We start from the raw sequence: 24,709 nt of genomic DNA on the forward strand, positions 1-24,709 counted from the left end.
GTGAGTCATTTTTAAAGATCCGCTACTTCACAATCCTCCTGATTTTTTTACGGCTGAATCATCATCTGTGGTTTGATAAGTCGCAAACGTTTTCCACAGAACAGCGAGCCTCAAACAGGAAACACACGGACGCACTGATTGGCTGATTCAAAGCTAGGGTGGGGTATTTACTTACTTATTGATTTCAACAGCAATCTATCTATAAATTATCTGACAAAAGAAGATACATTTGAGTGAAAATGAGAGTTCTCGACACATTTAGCTACTTGTTAGCTCGTGTTGCTAGCTGCTTTCTTTAGAGAATAGTTAGGAAACACTGTGATGGATTTTCTTTAAATGTAGCTTACAATAGCTTCTTCAATGATACCTCACCAAGCTTTAAGAACATAAGGGGAATTCTCCATTTATATCTCTTCAGAAGTGGAAAAGATGTGCTGTATGTCGTGTAAAGAAGTCTGATATTTGTATCATATGCAGGGGTGTTTCTAGAAAGCTATAGTATGAGTACTGTGGCGCTGACCTTGTTTATCAGATATATCAATTCTCTCTAGAACATGACGCCCGTATACACGATGGCGCAACAGAAGTAAACAACATCCTGAACACACTTCTGCTTCTGTAACGAAAGATGAACTCATTTAAATGCAAACTTTATGTAAAACTAATATTCTGTTCACCAGACTGTCAACACCATGGATGGCTGATTTAAGGACATTTTGGGTTGTTTTTTTTCCCACAGTGACCATTTCTAGACGCATAGAAATTGCTTATTTTGACACTATGTGGAACGTAGAAACTCCCAGTCGTTTTAATCCCATTTCTTGAGTGATGACGCATCTATTTGTGTGTTTTCTTCACATTAACGCAGTGAATGCAGTACACACACAACAGGTCAATAATCGCTCAACGTGTCCGATAATGGATTTCTGAGTCAGACACAGATATCGATGTTTTCATTATCCGATAAAAGCTGATAACAAGAAAACCAAACCATCTCCTTTATTGATTCATCAGCAATTCCTTAAAAGGTGTTGATTGAATAAATGAGGGAACATTAAATCATTGTTTTTGAAACCTATACCTACCTCAACTTTGCTATATTATTAACAATTATGAAGAGAATGTGTGTTAACTACTTATTACGTTGTATTGTTTGTTTGTTTCTGCTGTTGCTTTTTATTGACTTGTGAATCATACAAAGACTCTCTGGGTAATGTGCAGTTTAAAAAGTCTAAAATGAGGTTAAAGTTGAACGCTGACGCCTTCAAATGTCTTGTTTTGTTCAATCAACACTCCAAATATTGTAAAATATTCAGCTTACATTGTTAGACAGACAGACAGACAGACGGAGAGACACACACACAGACAGACAGACGGAGAGACACACGCACAGACAGACGGAGAGACACACAGACAGACACACACAGACAGACGGAGAGACACACACACAGACAGACGGAGAGACACACAGACAGACAGACGGAGAGACACACACACACAGACAGACGGAGACACACACACACACAGACAGACGGAGACACACACACAGACGGAGACACACACACACAGACAGACACACACAGACAGACGGAGAGACACACACACAGACAGACAGACACACACACAGACAGACGGAGAGACACACAGACAGACGGAGAGACACACACACAGACAGACAGACGGAGAGACACACACACAGACAGACAGACGGAGAGACACACACACAGACAGACGGAGAGACACACACACAGACAGACAGACGGAGACACACACACAGACAGACAGACGGAGAGACACACACACAGACAGACGGAGAGACACACACACAGACAGACGGAGAGACACACACACAGACAGACAGACGGAGAGACACACACACACACAGACAGACGGAGAGACACACACACACACAGACAGACAGACAGACGGAGAGACACACAGACAGACAGACAGAGAGACACACACACACAGACAGACAGAGAGATAGACCGACAGATAGAAGGGCAGCCTGCTTAAAAACCATCAAAGAGCAAACAGCTGGTAACCCCCCCCCTCCTCTCTGATGGCCCACTTCCAGCTTTAACCTCTGCTCATTCATTACCCAATCAACATGGCTCCCTCTAAATACAGACCATAATAACCTGGATCTCGATGAGTTAGGTCCATCTCCAGCTTTCTCATTCAGTTATGGGACTCTTTAGTTTGAAATGCACCTAGATTTACACACACTTTACGGGTCAACAAGTCTGCAAAGTGTGAGGTAATGACAGTCGTAATGAAAGGAAGAAATGCAAACATGGCTTTTGTGTTTAAAGAAAAGTGCAAATGTTAAGTAAAGAAATGCAGGGATTTCCATTCAAGCCATAAACGTATTTATTTGCATCAAATTAGAAACTGCTCGGTGCTGCCTGGGCGTGTATCTGGAGTTCATGACTTGAACAAGTGATGTTATATTGATGATTTTGAGATAAATAAGGCTAAAAAGCAACAGTACAGAATAAAAAAGGTGACATGTTTGGATTAAAAGACAGAATAAGAGCTGTAAATATCAGGCGGTTTGATTGACAGGAAGTTAATCTGCCATTATTTTTTGATAAATGTTAGCTCTTAAATCTGTGTATATCACAATAACTTCAATATCTTTGGGATTTTAACTGGCAATAAAATATATTTGAAGTATCACCTTGACTTTGAGCAACTGAAATGGAAATTTTTCACAATTGTTCTGACATTTTATAGACAAAACGGTTCATAATAATCTACAGATTCATCGGTTATGACTTTAATCGATAGTTGCCGCCTCAGAAAGTAAATGACTATAACTGGAGAAAGAAAAAGAGTATGGAAGTGTAAAGCCAACTAAAAATATTCACAATATTGAGAAGAATTAAGAGAAATATGTACAATATATTCTGCAAATGAATAAAAAAATGCAGAGCTGACAAACATACTTTTAAATTAAAATAAAATATAACAAATAGCAAATGTTAGGAATAATTTTGAGAGGGTTTGGCAATAGAAACATGTTAATTTAATCATATATTTTGACCAGTGGTGTGCATTTACTCAAGTACTTTACTTCTACTCCACTACATTTAAATGGGGAATAAGGTAATTATACTCAACTACATTTATGTAACAACTGTAGTTCCTTTTTACAAAATGCATGTCTAAAAATGAGAGATTGACAGGAGAAAATAAGTAAAAAACTTAAATAAATAAAAATATGCAAAGCTGATAAACACACTTTTAAATAATAATAAAAAGCAACAAAAAAAAAAGGAGATGTTGGTAAAGATCATGGGATGTTTTGTCCATAGAAACATGTTCATTTAATTATATACGTTTACAAGTGGTGTGCATTTACTCAAGTACTGTACTTCTAGTCCACTACATTTAAATGGGGAATAATGTCATTAATGTATTTAACAGATTAAGTTCCTTTTAACAAAACAAAGGGCAAATGTTGGGGGAGATAATGGGATGTTTTGTCCATAGACACATGGTGATTAAATTATAAATGTGTTTACCTTCATGTCGTTCATGATGAGCTGGAAGAGCCCTCCCAAGGCGCTGCATTCCTTCTCTATTCCCGCATCCATTTTCCCAAAGAGTCGGAAAACTTCTCTTAACTTCCAGAAAGAAAAGGAACTTCCAGGCAGTTTTGAGATACTCCAACAGTGGAAATCAATAGAGGATTTGTGTATTTATTTAACAAAAGTGGGTTGAGTTACAAGCACCGAAAAGGGCAAAGTCCTCCTTTAAAAAAAAAAGAAAAAGCCAAAATCAGCAGCAGTGGAAAAACTAGAAAACAAACATCCAGGAGTAAAAAAAAAATAGATCCAAGCTTCAGTCAGCCGATGCTCCCCGTCCCCGCCGGCCAACTTGATACACGTCCGAGGGAACACCACATCATGCCTGAATAACACACACACTGTGCAGAAAATAGTCCCGCACACACTGTTATTAAGAGGCTTCTGATGTGTCGGCGCGGATGGATACGCAGTAGTGCCGCGCAAACACTGTTTAAGCGGTTACTGATGTGTCGGCGCGCAGTGATACGCAGTGAGGTGATGCAGCCCGTACCTAGAGGCATGCAAAGCTGGGTAAATCAATAAAGTGGTTTAATCTGAAGTTGAAAACACACACTACGGATACTTCATCACTCTACAAGTAGTTAGCCAATATACGAGGCTATTACACACTGTATGGACAATGTCTGTTTTTTTAAATATAAAGTTGGTTAAAACGGCTGGTTAAAAAAAAGTCCCGGGTAAAAAAAGGAGCTGTGTGTGTGTGTGTGTTTCCAAAACACGCAGTCCAAGATCACTCAGTTTGCCTAAAAAAATCCATATGCCTCTTATCTGATGTCCAGAGTAGGTTAACAGATCCTGGGTGTTGTTTCCAGATGGAAATCCGGGCGATTCCGCGTTGTTTTCCCCGTTAAATAGAGCCGTTTTTCCGCCGTTTGCTCCAACGGGATCCTAACCTAAAGTGAATGAGCTCCGATCACCGAGGTAAGTTAGCAGAACTGATGCTTTAGCACACTTCCGGTCTGGGATTTTCACAATGAAAAACGCTTAAAACAAGAAGTGGAAGTTAAGATTTTTTAATGTCCCGGTTTACAACTTTGCCAAATTTGAAGAAAAATATATATTAAAAAAATTGATGTTACTTAATATATTTAGATTTATATGTCTATATTTAGATGTCATAAATATGGAAATAATAAGAAAATTCTACTACTAATGCATGTACTTTTTTATTTTCAAATATAAATAATATATTAAAGCTAAAATAAATTAGCATGCAGTGGTTAAGTTTAAAGGTCCCCTATTATACTGTTTTTCATCAATATATTACAGGTCTCAGATATATACAGAACCTGTCTCTGATTGGCTGAAACACCAAACAGATCATTGCAGCATCCCATAATCCCCTCTGTTTCAGCCCTGTTTCAAAAGTGCTGATTCTCTGTCTGTTACTTTAGATGAAAATAAGGAGCCACTCCCCACACCCCTCTGAGAGATATTTGGTTAAAAAGAACTCAATAGCCGTGCTGGGAACTAAGTACTTTGCCGTACTTAGTTCCCAGCGACTTAGTTCCCAGCACTTAGGAACTAAGAGCCAATCGCGTACACACCGGAATAAGTTCCCTGAGGGAAGATTACGCAAATGAAGCCGCTGACGTCACTTCTTCTTCTTCTGCTTTGGGTTTACTGGCAGGCCGCAAACAACTTCACGGCGTATACTGCCACCCGAAGTCCCCGGCCGGAAGTCCCCGGAGTTGGGGACTGGCTTCAGTAGAAGCTGCTGGGACTCCCAGCAGCTTCTACTGAAGCTTTCCGAGTAAATCGCCAGAACGCCGACACCTCCTCATCTCCACCGCTCCCATGTTTTATTTTGTGTTGCCATAAGTTATTCTCTCTCCGTTGGTGCGCGGGGCTAATGCTAAAGCTAATAATGCTAATGCCAGCAAATACAATGGCGGCTTCAAAAAACCTTTCAGAGTTTTACGGGGCGTGGTTTGCAATTCGCCCAGCCAATCAGAAATTGGTACTTTTTTCTCCCCAGGAAAGTACCACCTCTCTAGCAGGCACTAAAAATGGGGGTAAAAGTTCTCTGAACTAAGTACTATTTTTGGTGTGAACGCAAAATTCCAGGCACTAACGGAACTAAACGGGAAAAGTACGGGTAGAAGTACTCCGGTGTGAAAGCGCCTAATGGTGCTCTAGGAGGAGATTCAGGTGATAAGGTGTGGGGGGGGGGGGGGGGGGGGGGGTTACCTTGGTTGCTGATTGGCTGATGGTTACACAAGCCAAAACATCGTTATGACATCATAAAGTGGCCGAAATCTGATCAGCTCATTTTCGGACAGGTTTTTATATAAATGGATCAGGACAAAAAGAGAGAGAATCTTTGTTCCTGAAACTTTCAGAGTCTCTTTACACAGAGGGGACACATGCTGATGAAGAAGAGACATGAAGAAGAGGGGACACATGTTGATGAAGAAGAGACATGAAGAAGAGGGGACACATGTTGATGTAGAAGAGACATGAAGAAGAGGGGACACATGTTGATGTAGAAGAGACATGAAGAAGAGGGGACACATGTTGATGTAGAAGAGACATGAAGAAGAGGGGACACATGTTGATGTAGAAGAGACATGAAGAAGAGGGGACACATGCTGATGTAGAAGAGACATGAAGAAGAGGGGACACATGTTGATGTAGAAGAGACATGAAGAAGAGGGGACACATGTTGATGTAGAAGAGACATGAAGAAGAGGGGACACATGTTGATGTAGAAGAGACATGAAGAAGAGGGGACACATGTTGATGTAGAAGAGACATGAAGAAGAGGGGACACATGTTGATGAAGAAGAGACATGAAGAAGAGACATGAAGAAGAGGGGACACATGTTGATGTAGAAGAGACATGAAGAAGAGGGGACACATGTTGATGTAGAAGAGACATGAAGAAGAGGGGACACATGTTGATGTAGAAAAGACATGAAGAAGTGGATTTTGCATAATAGGTCCCCTTTAAGACTTTTTACTATTTTTCTTCATGTGGTCTTTCCTACTAGTGTAAAAAACACATTCAAAAACACTTTCGTTTTTTACATTTCCACACATATAGTCAGTATAGTCCTAATATGTTCTCCTGTTTAAAAATAATTCAACGGGAAACGTTAATGGCTTCAAATATAGGCATCAAAGACGTTTTTTAACACGTTTATTTGCTAGTACAGTATGTCATCCGTACAAATGACATTGAACATGTATGCTAAAATACATACAGAACATGAGGCACAAGTAGCTGTTATTTAAGAATATACATACCAACAGACATGTATTTGTATGTTTTTTTATATTTATTTTAATCTGAAAATGTTATTTTTGTATTATGATTATGATTTATGACTGTTTATTTGTACTTTATTTAGTATTTGAACTATTTGTTATGTTAATTGTATTGCATTTTACAAATTTAATTTATCAATTATCCATCCCAAACTTTAAAAAACAAATGGACTGCAAGACAAGCATCTGAGGAACATCTTTATGTCATTGCGTAATATCAGAAGCACTTTAAATCTTACATAAATACAAACTTTATTAAACACCTAGGCTACTCGTGTTCACTTCATATCTCTGACTGTATTCATGTGGCACCCAGGTGATAAACACAGTCAGAGTGTATTTAACTGATTCACCCGGCAACACGCTGAGTCACAGCCTTCCTACCACTCTGATCGCCATGGCAACACTGGTGTGTGTGTGTGTGTGTGTGTGTGTGTGTGTGTGTGTGTGTGTGTGTGTGTGTGTGCGTGTGCGTGTGTGTGTTTTGCTGAATCACGGGACCACCAAACACCAGGCTGATGGTTGCCATGGGCAGCGTCAGCGTCCAAACATCACAAATACAATTAAAATGTGATCATAATAAAAATAATAAATGTTAATTGTTCTATTCTTAAACGGAGGTCTGGTTCAGGCAGTGATTTGATTACAAGCAGCCACCACTGGGACAAGATTATGCCATTTTTCAATCAACATGCTACAAGACTTCAAAGTATTATGTTCACATGAAAGCCAGACAGAATCAAACTTTAAAAAATGTGCTTTATTTACATTATTATTATTTGTTACAATACATGTTTTGAATCAGCGTTCCTACAGCGTATTGCAAGGGACTTCTTTAATGCCATTTGTAATTAAATGGACAAGATTTCCCATGTTGTTGTTAGCTATAGCAGGCAGTTCATTTGCAAACAACACAACTAAATATATATATTATTAAATATATTAAGGTTTTTTCACTCTTCTGATTTGTATGACATTAATGCAAGAGGCATTTGGTGATACAAAAGTAACTCTTACTTTATATATTTAAATAGCAGTGTTAGTGTACATTACACAAGTGTGCAAAGTTGTAACAATAGTTTTCTTTCTAACTTGATCTAAAGGCAATCAGCAGTATGAGTGCAAGTTGTGAAGAGTTATGTCCAGGCTGTTTTATTGTTGGACTAAAGAACTTCAGAGAGATAAATACAAATACACAAGTTAAAGCCCAAATGGATGGATGCTCCACACCGTGGCTTACTTTGGAATAAGTGCTTTCTTTATTATAACAACAGTGACACCTGCTGACCAGAGGCACACACTGAGCATTTGGTTTTGAATGGTCCTTCATTTTGATCACACCATGCAGGGAGTCCTTGTTAAAGCTGCAGCATATGCAGTTTCAATTTAAAATACATATTTGCCCACGTAACAACACGCTTAATACATACAGGCAACATCATACATACAGGCAACATCATACATACAGGAAACATCATGCATACAGGCAACATCATACATACAGGCAACATCATACATACAGGCAGCATCATACATACAGGCAGCATCCTACATACAGGCAGCATCATACATACAGGCAGCATCATACATACAGGCAGCATCATGCATACAGGCAGCATCATGCATACAGGCAGCATCATGCATACAGGCAACATCATGCATACAGGCAACATCATACATACAGGCAACATCATGCATACAGGCAGCATCATACATACAGGCAACATCATGCATACAGGCAACATCATACATACAGGAAACATCATGCATACAGGCAGCATCATACATACAGGCAGCATCATACATACAGGCAACATCATACATACAGGCAGCATCATACATACAGGCAGCATCATACATACAGGCAACATCATACATACAGGCAGCATCATACATACAGGCAGCATCATACATACAGGCAACATCATACATACAGGCAGCATCATACATACAGGCAACAAAAGGCACGCATTAGCGGTGTTATCCAGCAGTCTGCTCTGATTGGTTAGCTGGCCGGCTCTGTTCTGATTGGTCAACCAGCTTAGAGATGTCCCGCCCCTTAGCCTATCATTTGCAATGTGTTGGAGCGATAGCCAATAGAATTGGAGTGTTACATAGTGATGTCACTAGGTTCCAGAAGTAAACAAAGAAGTCCAATGGAGGCGTTTCAGGCAGGGGGAGGAGACACTACTTTATATATATATTTTTACCTACGGTTACAAAACATAGGGTCAAAATATATATATTTTATATATGTATGTTTTTTTAATGAGATTTTGGAGATTATGCAGATTTTTATACAGGGATTTTAGTCTTTGCAGACCATGTATATGCTATAGAACACACTATAGGAGAAGGACCTCTTTAAAATAGTTAGCAGACATTGTGTAGCAGTTGATGCTAATCTAGCTACATGTGAAAAGGTGCTTGCTTCCTCTACCATTAGGAACAAGAGAACTGCAGCTGCTGTGCTCCCAGTGAAGCCAAAGGTGTTGAGGAAAAAAGAGAGCTGTTGTTTTTTAAAGCAGGTTTTCAAGTTTTGCAAAATGAAGCATACTGGGAAGCTGAGTCCATGGAGCCATTGACTTTGGAGAACTCCCAACACACTATTACATTACATGTCACTTGTTAGACGCTTTTATCCAAAGCGACTTACATACTGTGGGCAATCCCCTCAGGAGCACTTTGGGGTGAAGTGTCTCAGGGACACAACGACATGCTGACTGCAGTGGGGTTTGAACCTGTGCTCCCCTGATCCCAACACCAACACTCTAGTCCACTGCGCCACACGCCTCCACTATATGGAGTTGAGCCAGCCGAACCTGCAGCAAACACAAAAGCATGAAATTATACATCATTAAGAGTCAACTTTCAGTTACTTTTCAATGCTAGTGGACAGAGGAGATGGAATGATTTGTCTGAAGTGTTTTAGTGAACTCTTAATGAGTTTAGTTTTTTATAGATGAGCAAACACAAATAATGAGCTGGCTTAGTCTCCGATGTTTCACCTACAAATATGATAGATAATGTCCAGCATCATGCTCAAATATGTTGTTTTCTTTCAAAAACCCTTTTGGAGATAATCAATTTAGTATAATAATAATATAAAGATTGTTTAAATTATAATTTGGAGCTCCAATACTGATTCAGAAAAGCTCTTTTTATCCTAGTTTATCTTTTATTTATTTTGAATGTTGTGTTTTTTTAAAGTTTTTGAACTACACTAATTCGTTGTACCATTATTGTAACTGTAGATTCCGCCCAAAGTGCTTAAGGACAACACTTTCTACAGTTTAATTATTATTTTATTATTTAAAGAATGCAAATGTATGTTTTACTAATAAGAACAAAAATGATGGTACACATGATGATGAGCAAAAACAATTTTTCTTGTGAAAACTAAGATGTTTTTTTGTCACGAGAGGGTGACTGTTTTGTTGATATGTGCACTATATGGAAAGGTTGATCAGTCTCTTGTAGAACTTACCTTTTTTACAGCGCTTTCTGATCAACTTTATAGCTGCAAGCAGAGCTAGAACTCCAGCAAGAGCAAAAACTCCCAAAATAATTCCACCACAGAAACGTGCATTCATTTCCGCTTTGCTGAACTTTTCCTCAAAGAGTTTCTCTGAAACACAAAAACAAATGTGAGAATGTGATTATACTGATATACACCTGAACATCAGCAGGAGAGGACTCTTTAAAGTAGAGACACTACATACTGATATACACATGAACATCAGCAGGAGAGGACTCTTTAAAGTAGAGACACTACACACTGATATACACCTGAACATCAGCAGGAGAGGACTCTTTAAAGTAGAGACACTACATACTGATATACACATGAACATCAGCAGGAGAGGACTCTTTAAAGTAGAGACACTACATACTGATATACACCTGAACATCAGCAGGAGAGGACTCTTTAAAGTAGAGACACTACACACTGATATACACCTGAACATCAGCAGGAGAGGACTCTTTAAAGTAGAGACACTACATACTGATATACACCTGAACATCAGCAGGAGAGGACTCTTTAAAGTAGAGACACTACATACTGATATACACATGAACATCAGCAGGAGAGGACTCTTTAAAGTAGAGACATTACACACTGATATACACCTGAACATCAGCAGGAGAGGACTCTTTAAAGTAGAGACACTACATACTGATATACACCTGAACATCAGCAGGAGAGGACTCTTTAAAGTAGAGACACTACATACTGATATACACCTGAACATCAGCAGGAGAGGACTCTTTAAAGTAGAGACACTACATACTGATATACACATGAACATCAGCAGGAGAGGACTCTTTAAAGTAGAGACACTACATACTGATATACACCTGAACATCAGCAGGAGAGGACTCTTTAAAGTAGAGACACTACATACTGATATACACATGAACATCAGCAGGAGAGGACTCTTTAAAGTAGAGACACTACATACTGATATACACATGAACATCAGCAGGAGAGGACTCTTTAAAGTAGAGACACTACATACTGATATACAACTGAACATCAGCAGGAGAGGACTCTTTAAAGTAGAGACACTACATACTGATATACACCTGAACATCAGCAGGAGAGGACTCTTTAAAGTAGAGACACTACATACTGATATACACCTGAACATCAGCAGGAGAGGACTCTTTAAAGTAGAGACACTACATACTGATATACACCTGAACATCAGCAGGAGAGGACTCTTTAAAGTAGAGACACTACATACTGATATACACCTGAACATCAGCAGGAGAGGACTCTTTAAAGTAGAGACACTACATACTGATATACACCTGAACATCAGCAGGAGAGGACTCTTTAAAGTAGAGACACTACATACTGATATACACCTGAACATCAGCAGGAGAGGACTCTTTAAAGTAGAGACACTACATACTGATATACACCTGAACATCAGCAGGAGAGGACTCTTTAAAGTAGAGACACTACATACTGATATACACCTGAACATCAGCAGGAGAGGACTCTTTAAAGTAGAGACACTACATACTGATATACACCTGAACATCAGCAGGAGAGGACTCTTTAAAGTAGAGACATTACATACTGATATACACATGAACATCAGCAGGAGAGGACTCTTTAAAGTAGAGACACTACATACTGATATACACCTGAACATCAGCAGGAGAGGACTCTTTAAAGTAGAGACATTACATACTGATATACACATGAACATCAGCAGGAGAGGACTCTTTAAAAGTAGAGACACTACATACTGATATACACCTGAACATCAGCAGGAGAGGACTCTTTAAAGTAGAGACACAACATACTGATATACACCTAAACATCAGCAGGAGAGGACTCTTTAAAGTAGAGACACTACATACTGATATACACCTGAACATCAGCAGGAGAGGACTCTTTAAAGTAGAGACACTACATACTGATATACACCTGAACATCAGCAGGAGAGGACTCTTTAAAGTAGAGACACTACATACTGATATACACCTGAACATCAGCAGGAGAGGACTCTTTAAAGTAGAGACACTACATACTGATATACACCTGAATATCAGCAGGAGAGGACTCTTTAAAGTAGAGAGGCTCGAGTGGCTCCTTTCCTTCCTATAGTGACACATCACCACACAGATATACAAATGCAACATTTATTAGATTTTTTCTTTTTATTGCTAGCTAATAATTAAACATTATATACCGCAAATTAATGAAAAGTGAAACAGAAAATCTGAAATCTAGAGACTTTTGAAGGTGATATTTTCCAAACACTCGTCCGATGGTCCTTCGCTCGTTGTAGAGTTGGCTGTTGATTTATTCTGATTTGAATCTTGCACAGTAACATCTCAGGTCTTCTTCTGGTGAGCTTATGTTTCATGGTGTGAAAACCTAAACTGTACATTGAGTGAAATGTGATGTTTTTAGGCTCTCTCTGTTTTAAATAGACTTAATTGGCTCTGTCAGCCAGGACAGTTAATAACCAAGACACTGACGAGGATTTTTAAAAGTTATTTATTACGTAGAGTTAAAAAAAACAATTTGACGAGACTTTTGTAATATCAACAACTCTGCATATAACAAATAAGCATGTACACATAGTTGAAGCAGTAATATAGCACCTGACCATCGGCTGGTGTTAACGATGAATCATGTTTGACACCTCGACATGGTTCACTTCAAGCTGCCAGCAGCTCGTTCTTCTAAAGCTACAAGCTGCTGCTGCTGAACACTGACAATAAAAACTTTAAGAGTCGAAGGTGAATATCCACTTTGCACACATCCTGCACAGCCTCGCTCTCCACAGGGACATTTCAACGTCCTTCTTCTTTGTTTCCATCAGGTGAGCATCTGAAGAAAATCACAGAAACTTTGTGTAAAGTTACAGCTGGAACTGTGACTCTAAATGTGGAGTGGGCCTGTTTGATCAGATGCAGGAGGCTCTAACCTGACTGGACTTCACACCAGGTCTCCCTGCTCCTCTGTGTCCTCTGTCTGTGCTGCAGTGTGTGAGTCGTTCTCATAATCAGGAATAGAGTCCAACTGATGAAGAGAGACAAGACTAAATTAGACCCTCGTTCATGAAACCTGCATATCCTTTAATATTTTATAAAACATTTTTCATATTTTAAAGTTGATGCCAATTATTTCTTTTCTAAATTCATTACTAGTTTCAACTCAGGAAGTAGTGTTTAATCACAAGTTCTCTTCACATTGCATTTATGAGCCACAGAATAGCTTTGACAAAGGGGACATGTTGTCAATAGGTCTGCTCTCTCTCACCTCTATCTCTTCAGGTGCTTCAGTGGTGGAGCGCAGAGCTTTCTTCTTCCTGGATTAAAGGCAACAACAAATACAGATTGTATTTCATAACAGTAAACTAAAAGATGTTTGAACTGATGAATTGATATTGTTGTACCTCGTCCAGAGACTCAGGAGAAACACAGGAATCAGGATCAAGACCCTCGTCCTGATGATATTCACTATCATTGTTGAACTCCCTAGAAACATGAATACATATGTGATACTTCTAACTGCTAGATTAGTAGATTGATAAATCACATTGTCAGTGTGATCCCCCTCTGACACCATGGAGGTTCCTCCATGAACACTGACATTTTGAATATGCTTGGGTTGCTTCATATTACAAAGTGAATCAGGTCTGGTGAATGTGGAGAACTTACCTGTTCCAACACTCAGAGTTAAGGTGGAGTTACTACGTCCTAACTTGTTCTGGGCTCCACAGGAATAACTCCCACTGTGTTCAGCTCTGAAGTCAGTGATGGTGAAGATCTGTCCTGAAGCTTTTGGAGAGTCTTCATCCTCCTTGTACCAGGTGTAGTTAGCTGCTGGGTTAGCATCACTGCTACAGGTCAGAGTCACTGAACTGCCCTCCTCTATCTCAGCAGAGGGACTCACTGACACAGAGGGGAGCTTTGGAGCATCTGGAGGAAGGATATGGAAATAGAAATGATTTCAAATATTAAAACATGTTATCACACATGATTGATTGATGTTTTTTCTTTATTATTTACATATTGTGATGTAGATCCTTGTGTTAGATTCCTGGAAACTAGCAGCCTTTATTTATCTTTCTTACATCAATGACCCCACACCTTTTTTCTTTTTATTACAAGACTTAGTTGAATACTTGATTCTGATTGGTGAATTTGGACATTTCGGAGGTTGTCAATACTCGCTAACAGAACGTTGCTAAGGATAACATTGTTGTTAAGGAGGATCAAGGGACTATGTGCAGTCATATCAATCCGCAGATAGAAGTCCGGCCGATTTAAAGTCAGCTGTGGACAGCAAACATCATAAAACACAGAGTACTTTTTGAATCTTCATATTTTATTTGTTGAGAGCACTGGCCAATTTTGAAAACACTTTGAACAGTTACTTGGACATATTTTGTAAACAATTGTAACACTTAACATGTTTGGCTTATTGCAAGCTAATGCGCTTGGAGGATACTTGTTGTTTGTATCTTTATGGTTGTCTGCCCTTATTGTTAGTCGCTTGTATGAAAATGTAATTGATGTAATGCACTTCAGAAGACCCTGGTGACTCCAGCATGTCTGAATTTGTCATTGTTTTGTAATGTCAGTGTGTATTTATGAGTAAACTCACACACTGGAGGAGAGGGGAAGTCTTCATGTCCTTCAAAAGCACAATAGATGTTGTCTCTGTGATGAAACAAGCCTTCATAAGAAGATTTCATCGCCCTCGTGATTTTCTCTCCGTTCTTGAACCAGACGTAGTTCAGAGAACCAGCTGGACGGCAGCTGCTGTGACACTTCAGCTCTGCCTCAGTAGAATAGTTGTAGACCTTTGCTCTGATCACCTGCACCTGGAGAGCTGGACCTTAGAACAAGAAACAATAGTATAGCAAAAGGTCTTTTTTTTATATATATATATAGATATACATACACATTAACACTACTGTGTATTGCTATTTGGAAATAAAGAGCAATAGTAAGTAACTCTTCATCCAATAGTCATTAGTCAAACATCAACTTTTCCAGTATTTTTAGGTGTACTTTGTATTTTCATCAGTGTGTGTTGATCAGTACCTGTGACAGTCAGAGTTGTACCAGGTAAATCACTCTTCCATTCAAAGCTTGGTGTTTTGAATTTGAAGAGATACTGAGCTGGATCTGAGTCTCTCAGGTCAGAGATCCTCAGAGTGGAGCGTCCTCTCTCTGTTTCAAAGATCTGAACACGACCTGCATACTGGGGGTCTTCACTAAGGTCCTCAGGTGGAGAGGGATTCTGTCCCTGATGACTACGCTCAGGACTGAACCAGAATTTAGATTTAACATCGTCTTCAAAGCTGCTGTACGTGCAGGACATGTCCACTGATGATCCTTTGGGGGCGCAGATGCTTCTCTCAGTGTAAGTCACTCTGTTACAGGTTTGACCTCTGACACCTGAAAAATAAAAACATATATTTGTTTCTATCTTTCAGCAGTAATTTGAACAGGAGTAAAAAATGACCAATAGAGTTCAATATAAAACACCACTAGATGTGTATGTGTTATTAGAAGTCTTTGGAGTCAACTCACACACTGGAGGAGAGGGAAAGTCCTCATGTCCCTTTAAAGCACAGGAATAACTGTCTGCAATGTTCGTTATATTTGTATAATAAGATGTTTCTCTCTGAATTCTTTGTCCGTTCTTGTACCAGATGTAGGGAGGATTATAAGATGGAGGACAACTGTTCTGACAATGCAGCCTGTATGATTCTGATGTGACCTGGAGATCTGGATTTGTGAAGGAACAGGAATTGTATTTAAGACAAAAACTGTCAAAACACATGCATATTATTATTATTATATCCAAGACATTAATACATAATTAACATATCATTGAAAATTGTTACTTGTGACGGACAAAGTGACGCCAGTTGAACCATCATATTTTCCATCTGGTTGGTTTGTTTCAAATCTGAACCAGTACTCAGCTGAGTCGCTCTCTGTCAGGTTTTTGATTCTCAGAGTGCAGACGTTGTTTTCACAGAGATCCTCTACACGACCTGAATACTCTGAGGCTGTGAACAGATCTACAAGTTCACCATCTTTCTGTTTAGTGGACCAGAATGTTTTCATAACTGTGTTTACACGACCTCTCCATGTGGATGGGTATTTGTAGGTGCATCTTATCTCCACTGTTGATCCTTTCACTGCACAGATCTTAGCAGAAGAGTAAGTCACTCCCCAGTCATCAAGACCCTGAACCGCTGTAACACAGAGCACATCAGAAACTAGAATCAAAGTTAATGACTTAAGTTAACAATTAGTTAATAAGACTCAGTGCATCAAACTAACAATTTGTTTATGGGGTGAATGTAACCAGAACAAGCTTCAAGATCAAATTATCAGCAGACATTATTATAAAAATGTTCATGAACATGAATCTATGAGCTGAACTGAAACTAAGAATCATATCATGTATTTATCATAGTTGAGTTTCTATGTACGTCACCTGTTAATTCATTTTAAGGCAGTTTATAACTGCTGCAAATACTAATGTATGACTTTGTTGTTTCTGAACTAAACCAGGTAGAACAGAAGTCCCAACACAAGGTGTCAACATGCCTGCAAGAACATTCAAAGATTAAGAATACTATTCATGATACATGTCTGTGCTTTTCTGGTCCAGTTTCCTCTCTGTTCGCTCTGTGGTCAGGTTGCTGCTGAGTTAAGTTGAACAATACAAATAAATGCAGAGCACTGAGGTGTGAGCAGCTTCTGTCTGATATACAGATAAGTAAAAGAAGAAGACTGCTGTGACTCAGAGCGTGGGAATATAACACTGAGGTCAGAGAGGAGAGAAGAAACTAGAAGGGTGTGGTGCAGATGTATGATCGATAAGAGTTGAGTCAATATGTTATGACTTAGAATAAGAAAATCTCTCTAAATCACTTAAACTTAAAGGGCACATGTCATGCTTTTCTGGTTATTACCCGTCCCCTTGTGTGTGATGTAGCTCTTTATGCATGTAAACGGTCTGCAGAGTCACAAACTCTGACCCCTAGATTCCACCGGGTCCGTCTGCGTCGCGTTACGGCCCGTCCACACAGCGGCGTGCGTTGAAAGCTTCACCATTCACTTTGAATGGGGTGACGTCACTTTTCGCCGAACTGCATTGTGGGAAGCGAAGTGGAGCTTTGCTGCAAAAGTTGAGCAATGTTCAACTTTTGAAGCCTCGGCAGAAGCGTCAGCCAATCGAATCATATGCCAGTACAAGCTCTAGCCAATCAAACCGCTGCTTGTGTGTCAGGGGCGGGAGATTCATGTGATTGGTTGTTGGTCGAGTTTCAGACACGCCCGCCGGCAAGCTTCAACGCACGCCGCTGTGTGGACGGGTCGTTACGGCCGCGGCGTTCGCAAAGATCGCGGCCACTCTAGTCAATGGGTGCTATTCCACCAGACGCGCCGCGTTGCGGCTCGGAAGCGTCCCGGAAGCGTCCCAGAAGCGTCTCGGCGCTGGGCTCCGCTCAAAATAGGATTCAAGTCTATTTTTCGACGCGACGCGAGGCGTTGCAGAGGCGCCGGGCAGGAAGTGGACCGGTCAGAGCATCCGGCCCATTCCCAAAATAAACAAATTTTGCAGACCCTATCCCTCCGTAGTCTTTCAAGTAGGAGGAGAAATGCCAACGTTCTCCTCCGGTTTACAGGCACTGTGTAAATTATATATATAGAATAATTATGATGATGAATGCATTTTTTTACCACTAAAATACAGCAACACATCTTTGATTCATGTCGTTTATAACTGGAATATTACAGTTATTATTAACTTTGTCTGTACAAAGTAGCCTGTCCAGGAAATATGCCCAAATCAACAAAAACTACGAGCCGGCAGGCAAGACTCTCCGCTTCTGAAATGCTTCTGAAACGCGCCTGGTAGGGTATGACGCCGGAGGAGGCTGGACCAAAACCGCGGCGCAGCCGTGACGCGACGCAGACGGACCCGGTGGAATCTAGGGGTAACACAGAAAATACCTGTCTTTGCTGCCCCAGAACGCCTCGTTGGAGATTTCTCTTTTTCCATTGTTTACTTCTTGGGTATAGTGACGTATTTCGGGTATAGTGACGTAACGTAAGGTCCGCGGAGCAGTTACGTTTGGACCACTCCGCGGACTTCCTCACACACACACTCGGCGGGACGTTGCGAGGCTCGCTGCTGCGAGGAGCGGGACAGTGTGAGCTGGCTCACTGGTGTGGGGTCGGCGAGACAGCGAGACACCGCGGAACTCAGCCTGGGCACACACACAAACTCCCAGCCAGGCTGCGGGTGAGTGTGTGTGTTTGGGGCTGAGTCTCGCTGTCTCGCAGACGGCCACTGGGCTCACAGGGAGGGGGGGGGGGCAGGAGCTCCAACAAGCCGTTTAGGACAGAGAGTGAATACACATACTATACAGAGATGCTGTATGAGAAACCAATGTGAGTTTGGAAAATTGCACAATATAAATGTATTTTAGTAGACCTCAACAATGGAATTATGATCAGTAGAAATGGCCATGACATGGGACCTTTAATAAAAACGGAGCTGGAGATTCTTTAAAGGGGACCTATCATGCAAAATGCACTTTTGTACGTCTTTTATATATGAATATGTGTCCCCAGTGTTCCAGGGAACTCACCAAGTGTCAGAAAACACAACCCTCTCTATTTTCCTCCATACCCAAATCTCTAAAAAAGGGGCTGCAACGGATCTGATAAAAACTGATCCAGATTTGGTGCAGTTGTGACGCGCAGAGTCTCCTTCAGCTTCATAAATGGACGCAAAGAGCTTTCAACTGATTGCAATGTATTCCCATCGGTGGCGGTATTTGACGCTCAGGGAAACACCGCATCGGTCCATGTCGGCGGCAATTAAAGGCAATGTGAGCCCATTTGATAACGGAAGATTTTACACCCGGAAGTAAGTATTCTCTTTACTGTCGATTGATTTTACAGTGATATCTGCACTACTCATCAACTCAAAAACACCAGATTATCCTTGTTAATTACACAACAGTGATTGGTTTAAATTGTGTGCAATGCTTTTGTATTTTTCCCCTTCGATTCGGAGAAAACAAATATTTTTTTGGAGTTTAGGATGGCAGAAGACACTACACTACCCAGAATCCTCAGCTATCGTTTAGGACTACACCATGTGCTTTGTTTGACAAACCCCGTGATTAGTCCTCAAGCTCTGTGATTGGTTGACCTCCAACTGCATTCCATATGAAAAAAAACGTTTCGTAAAAGATCAAATCATACTTTATTCAGCAGTGCTTGCTTTACTCTTTGAAAGTCATCACATGAATGCATTGCAATAAATGGTTTGGCTGCATTAAACATTACACATCTGTCGTAGTTCTTTATTTATCTACAGAGATCGGGCCTCAGAATAGACCGGAAACTATTATTTTACCGTTCTGTTTTAATTTCACAATAAAGTTAGCAGTAATATTTTGTTTTGATATTATTGTTTTTTATTAACTACTAGACCGCTGGGTCATGTTAAGACCATCTTTTCTGTGTTGCTGTGGGTTTTTTACATCGCTTTTGTGTTACAAATATAAAACAATAACAAAATATATCTGTCGTAAACTAAACCGGAAACAGCAGTATATTTTATTTTGTTAACACTGTAAACTTGACAGCTTTTTAACCCGCACCTCCTACTGGTTAAAGCACGTTATTACACGTTTAGAGTAATTGCAATGCAGGTAGATTGTGTTGCTTTTTAATGACTGTTTAAAAAGCCTTTTTCTTAATGTCTTTCATTTTTGTAAAGCACTTTTGAATGTGTTATATTTGATGAAAACATTTAAATATTAAGAGTACATACAAAATAGGAGGAAAGTAGGTCAATGATAGAAATATAGAATAGAAAATATCAAGAAGATACTGTAAATCAGGGGTGGGGAACCTCCGGCCCCCGGGCCGTATACGGCCCGCGAGACCATTTGGTACGGCCCTCGAGGTAATTTATAAACACACGCAAAAAATAAAAAATGTTAAAGGAGAGGTGTCATGGCCATTTCCACTGATCATAATTCCATTGTTGAGGTCTACTAAAATAGATTTATATTGTGCATTATTCCAAACTCACATTGGTTTCTCAAACAGCATCTCTGTAAACTACGTGTATTCACTGAATTTCACTCTCTGCCTTTAACGGCTCGTTGTAGCTCCAATAGCTCCAGCCCCCACCCTCCCTGTGAGCACAGTGTGCTCTGATTGGTCGGGACATTGTGAATCGCGCTGAGCTCCGTGGAGGTGTTGTTTCCTTGTTTAGGATACATAGCGAAACACAGCCAAACTCATCCTGAGCAGACACAAACTCACAGTCGAAGTACAAACAATAAGTGTGGCTTGATATTGAGTAAGAAAAAGGTTGATAAACGCTGTGAGAATGGGTCTGCAGAGAGAATGGGTCTGCAGAGAGAATTTTGCCGGGATCCCAACTGTCTGTGTTATCAGCCTGCAGCCAGGGAGGAGAATTCAGCAGAGCTGCCTGTGTGTGAGGAAGTCCGTGGATTGGTCAATTTGGACCAATCAGCGGGGGCTTAACGTAACGGCTCCGCGGACGTAACGTAACGGCTCCACGGATTGGTCCATTTCGTTCCGGGTACGGCATGACATCATGCCGTACCCGGAAGAATCAAATGGACAATGACGTATCTCCAACGAGGCGTTTTGGGGAGGTATTTTCTGTGTTAGAGTTTTACTCGCTACAGGGTGTACTTTGAGGGTTTTCACTCTGCACACCGTTTACATGCATAAAAACCTTCATAACACACAAGGGGACGGGTAATAACCAGAAAAGCATGACACCTCTCCTTTTTTAAGAAATCTAGACCGTAAAAAAATTAAACAAGCGAGTGCCTGTTTTTCCTGGGTTAGGTCAGGGTCCTTGAACACAACACGAGTCTAACGTGTCATCACGTGGTATATGTCCCGTCTGACAGGGGTGCAGTTCTGCAGGAGAGCACCAGAACGCCACTCCGGGCGGGACTTCACAAATTGCAGTACCCATAAGGAGTTTACGTGTCTGTGTCTTTACGTGTCTGTGTCTTTAGTTGAAAGCCCAGTGGCGATCTGTTCATCTGTCATACTGATCATACAGTCTTCCCCGGGCGCCGGACATAATGGCAGCCCACTACTCCTAACACTAGGATGGCTCAAATGCAGAGGAACAATTTCGTTACATAGTACCTGTACTGTGAAATGACAAAAATAGCAATTTAATTTTTTTTTTTAATAACTTTGTTGTTATTAGCATCTGGTTAGCTAGCTATGCTAACGAATATAAGAAGCTTTTTCTCCAACCAGTGAGGTAAAGGCACATCTTTATATGATCATTATAGTTATAAAAAAATAAGAGAATAAAGTAAACAGGTATAAAATACTATATGACAGTAAAAGAAAGTTGTTATTAATAAACAAAAATACAGTTTAAAAAGGGGAGTGATTTGTAAAATATCCATAAAGAAAATCTGCTTCCAGTTCTGTTTCAAATGGGTGTTGAGAGATGTATCCATAGATCTCCTAATGTTGCTCTCAAAGTGCACCAGATTGATGCTTTTAACTTCAACATTTAAAAAAAAATCTTCCCGGGGAGCATGCCCCCCGGACCCCCCTAGAGGAGGTTAGGTCCCCCCCCCCACTTAAATCATGTCCACATGGATAGGAAACTAAATACATTCGCACACATCTTGTGTCCATATCTTTCTGTTTTGGGGGTCATGCCACACCGTGCTCGTGCATGCATGCGCGAGTCATGGTGAGATATCTGGATTAAGAGGTTGCTTTTTCTTTGCACAGCATGAAAGAAAGGCCAAATGAATGGGCTGTGATTTTAGTATTTTTAAGCAGAGGTCAATAATTTGTACGGCCCTCGGAGGATGTTGAAAAATGTAAATGGCCCTTGAGAGGAAAAAGGTTCCCCACCCCTGCTGTAAATGATATCTAGAATAAAACAGTTTAGTGCCTGATAGGAGGATGTGCAAAACAGACAAACTAATTAGGCTTTATTTAAACATTAAATAATACTTTAGGTTAAGGTCTTCTTTTAAATACATGTAAGCAAAAAGCTTTGGGGGTATCTGATAAATATTAAGCCTGACAAAGTACTTAACGTTTAATATATTGCATGGTTTGTTTTGGGACTTGACAATCAACTTTCCTGCAATGTTAACTATGTTGAAGCACTTGATAGATGTCTTGTAATGCACTGTTGAGGAACCTGTGACCCAAGTTTTTCATTCATTGCATAACTACACCATAGTTGTGTATATGATATGTCAATAAACCTTTGAAAATCTTGAAATCTTGAAAGGGATGTGCAAAATAGCCATTATATACAGTTTTTGATGAACGATTAGAGAATAACGAGTAATGAATATGCTTTATAGGGATCTGCAGATACATTTTTTGTCTTCTCAAGCACCCACTACCAAATATCTCGCCTGATTGTTGGCACTTGACAATCACCTTCACTGAATTTTACTCAGGTGTAACTAAAGTCTGATTTAAGTGTTGTTTATATTTCACATCATTAATCAGAATCTGCAAAGTAACTAAAATAAATGTAGTGGAGTAAAAATACCAGGTTAACCTTAAAGAAAGCCCTCAGGGTTATAAAAGACCCCCATCACCCCACAAACTGTTCTGTCTGCTGCCGTCTGGCAGGCGGTACCGCAGCATCCGGACTAAAACCACCAGACTCAGGGACAGCTTCATCCCACAGGCCAGAAGACTATTAAACACCTGAACTTAGAAACAACATCCATAACATTCATCTGGCTGCTACTTAGAAATTATTTATCTAATATATCATATTCAATCACTTGTATATAGACTCTTATTGCACTATTTAACTTTTTACTATTTTACTATTTTTCTTTTTGTATTTACTTGCACTATTTTTTCTGTGTATCTGTTTTATTGTGTTGCACTGTTGGAGGAGCCTGTGACCTAAGGGGGGGGGGGGGGAGGTAGGACACGTTAGATTCCTGTTTTGGTTAGTGTGCCATCGATAGGTTTCATTCCATTTCAAAATGCTGTTTGACGCTCCGTGTAAACTTCGCGCACTGCCACTCCAACATCCAATCACAGAGCTTGAGGACTAATCACGGGGTTTGTGAAGCAAAGCACATGGTGTAGTCCCAAACGATAGCTGAGGATTCTGGGTAGTGTAGTGTCTTCTGCCATCCTAAACTCCGAAAAAATATTTGTTTCTCCGAATCGAAGGGAAAAAATACAAAAGCATTGCACACAATTTAAACCAATCAATGTTGTGTAATTAACAAGGATAATCTGGTGTTTTTGAGTTGATGAGTAGTGCAGATATCACTGTCAAATCAATCGACAGTAAAGAGAACACTTACTTCCGGGTGTAAAATCCTCCGTTATCCAATGGGAATGGACGCTCACATTGCCTTTAAATGCCGCCGACATGGACCGATGCGGTGCTTCCCTGAGCGTCAAATCCCGCCGCCGATGGGAATACATTGCAATCAGTTGAAAGCTCTTTGCGTCCGTTTATGAAGCTGAAGGAGCCTCGGCGCGTCACAACTGGACGCCACGGGACCCTGACCAAGCGTCGCTCCTGGACGTTCAGGGAGTGAGAGTGTGTTGACAAGTGAGAAGCAAACTGATATTTTATGCAAATTCTTCGAGCAAAGGACAGTGGCAACGCAGGACAAGATCTTCAGAAAATCCATCAAAAATACTAGTAACGTCTTTGTGTTTCTACAATTCTACACACAAATACATTTAAAATGTTTCTGCTAGGTTTGCCTTTTATACAAATCCATCCAACTTATTCCCACATGCAGGGCTGTCCCTGGCCAACTGGAGGCCCCACGCAAAGTTATATGATGAGGCCCTCTGTTTCGCGAGCGTCGACGGGGGGGTGCTAGTGGAGCCTTGCAGCGGCGATTCCACACTTGCGCCGTATTTGCGGCTCAGTTGAGGCTCCCCCCGCAAGATGAGGCCCCCTCCGCGAGGTGAGGCCCCAGGCAGTTTGCATGATCGGCCTGTAGGGAGGGACGGCCCTGCCCACATGTGACCTGGTTTTACAAGTCCCACATTTCCCCAGAATCCCCTCTTTTCATGTGATGAATGTAAGTGTAGATGTACAGTACCTGACACAGAGAGCAGGAAGACAACTAATCCACTCGCTGCTGCAGTTAGACTCATAGCTGCTCCTCTCATCTCTGTGAGACTATAAAACATGTCAAATTAAATAATGTTCACAGGAGGTATACAGAATCATTACATCAATAAACTGTTTCTACTTACAGTGAAGGAGGAACGATGTGTTTAGAGATGCC

General features: G+C 40.5%; 1 protein-coding gene across 1 annotated transcript; it reads right to left on the reverse strand.

Moving 5' to 3' along the window:
* Positions 1-12,928: 12,928 nt before the first annotated feature.
* Positions 12,929-24,709, reverse strand: LOC117486581 (B-cell receptor CD22-like). Its single transcript, XM_034135094.1, has 11 exons — positions 24,678-24,709; positions 24,521-24,600; positions 16,256-16,612; positions 15,939-16,136; positions 15,447-15,803; positions 15,004-15,237; positions 14,055-14,315; positions 13,790-13,871; positions 13,654-13,702; positions 13,319-13,413; positions 12,929-13,221 (listed from the first exon to the last, which is right to left on the reverse strand). Exons 2-10 carry the CDS (start codon positions 24,588-24,590, stop codon positions 13,330-13,332), a joined length of 1,692 nt encoding a protein of 563 aa, XP_033990985.1. The 5' UTR covers positions 24,591-24,600; positions 24,678-24,709; the 3' UTR covers positions 12,929-13,221; positions 13,319-13,329.

The sequence above is a fragment of the Trematomus bernacchii genome, unplaced genomic scaffold (assembly GCF_902827165.1).
Source record: "Trematomus bernacchii unplaced genomic scaffold, fTreBer1.1, whole genome shotgun sequence".
NCBI classification, from domain to species: Eukaryota; Metazoa; Chordata; class Actinopteri; order Perciformes; family Nototheniidae; genus Trematomus; species Trematomus bernacchii.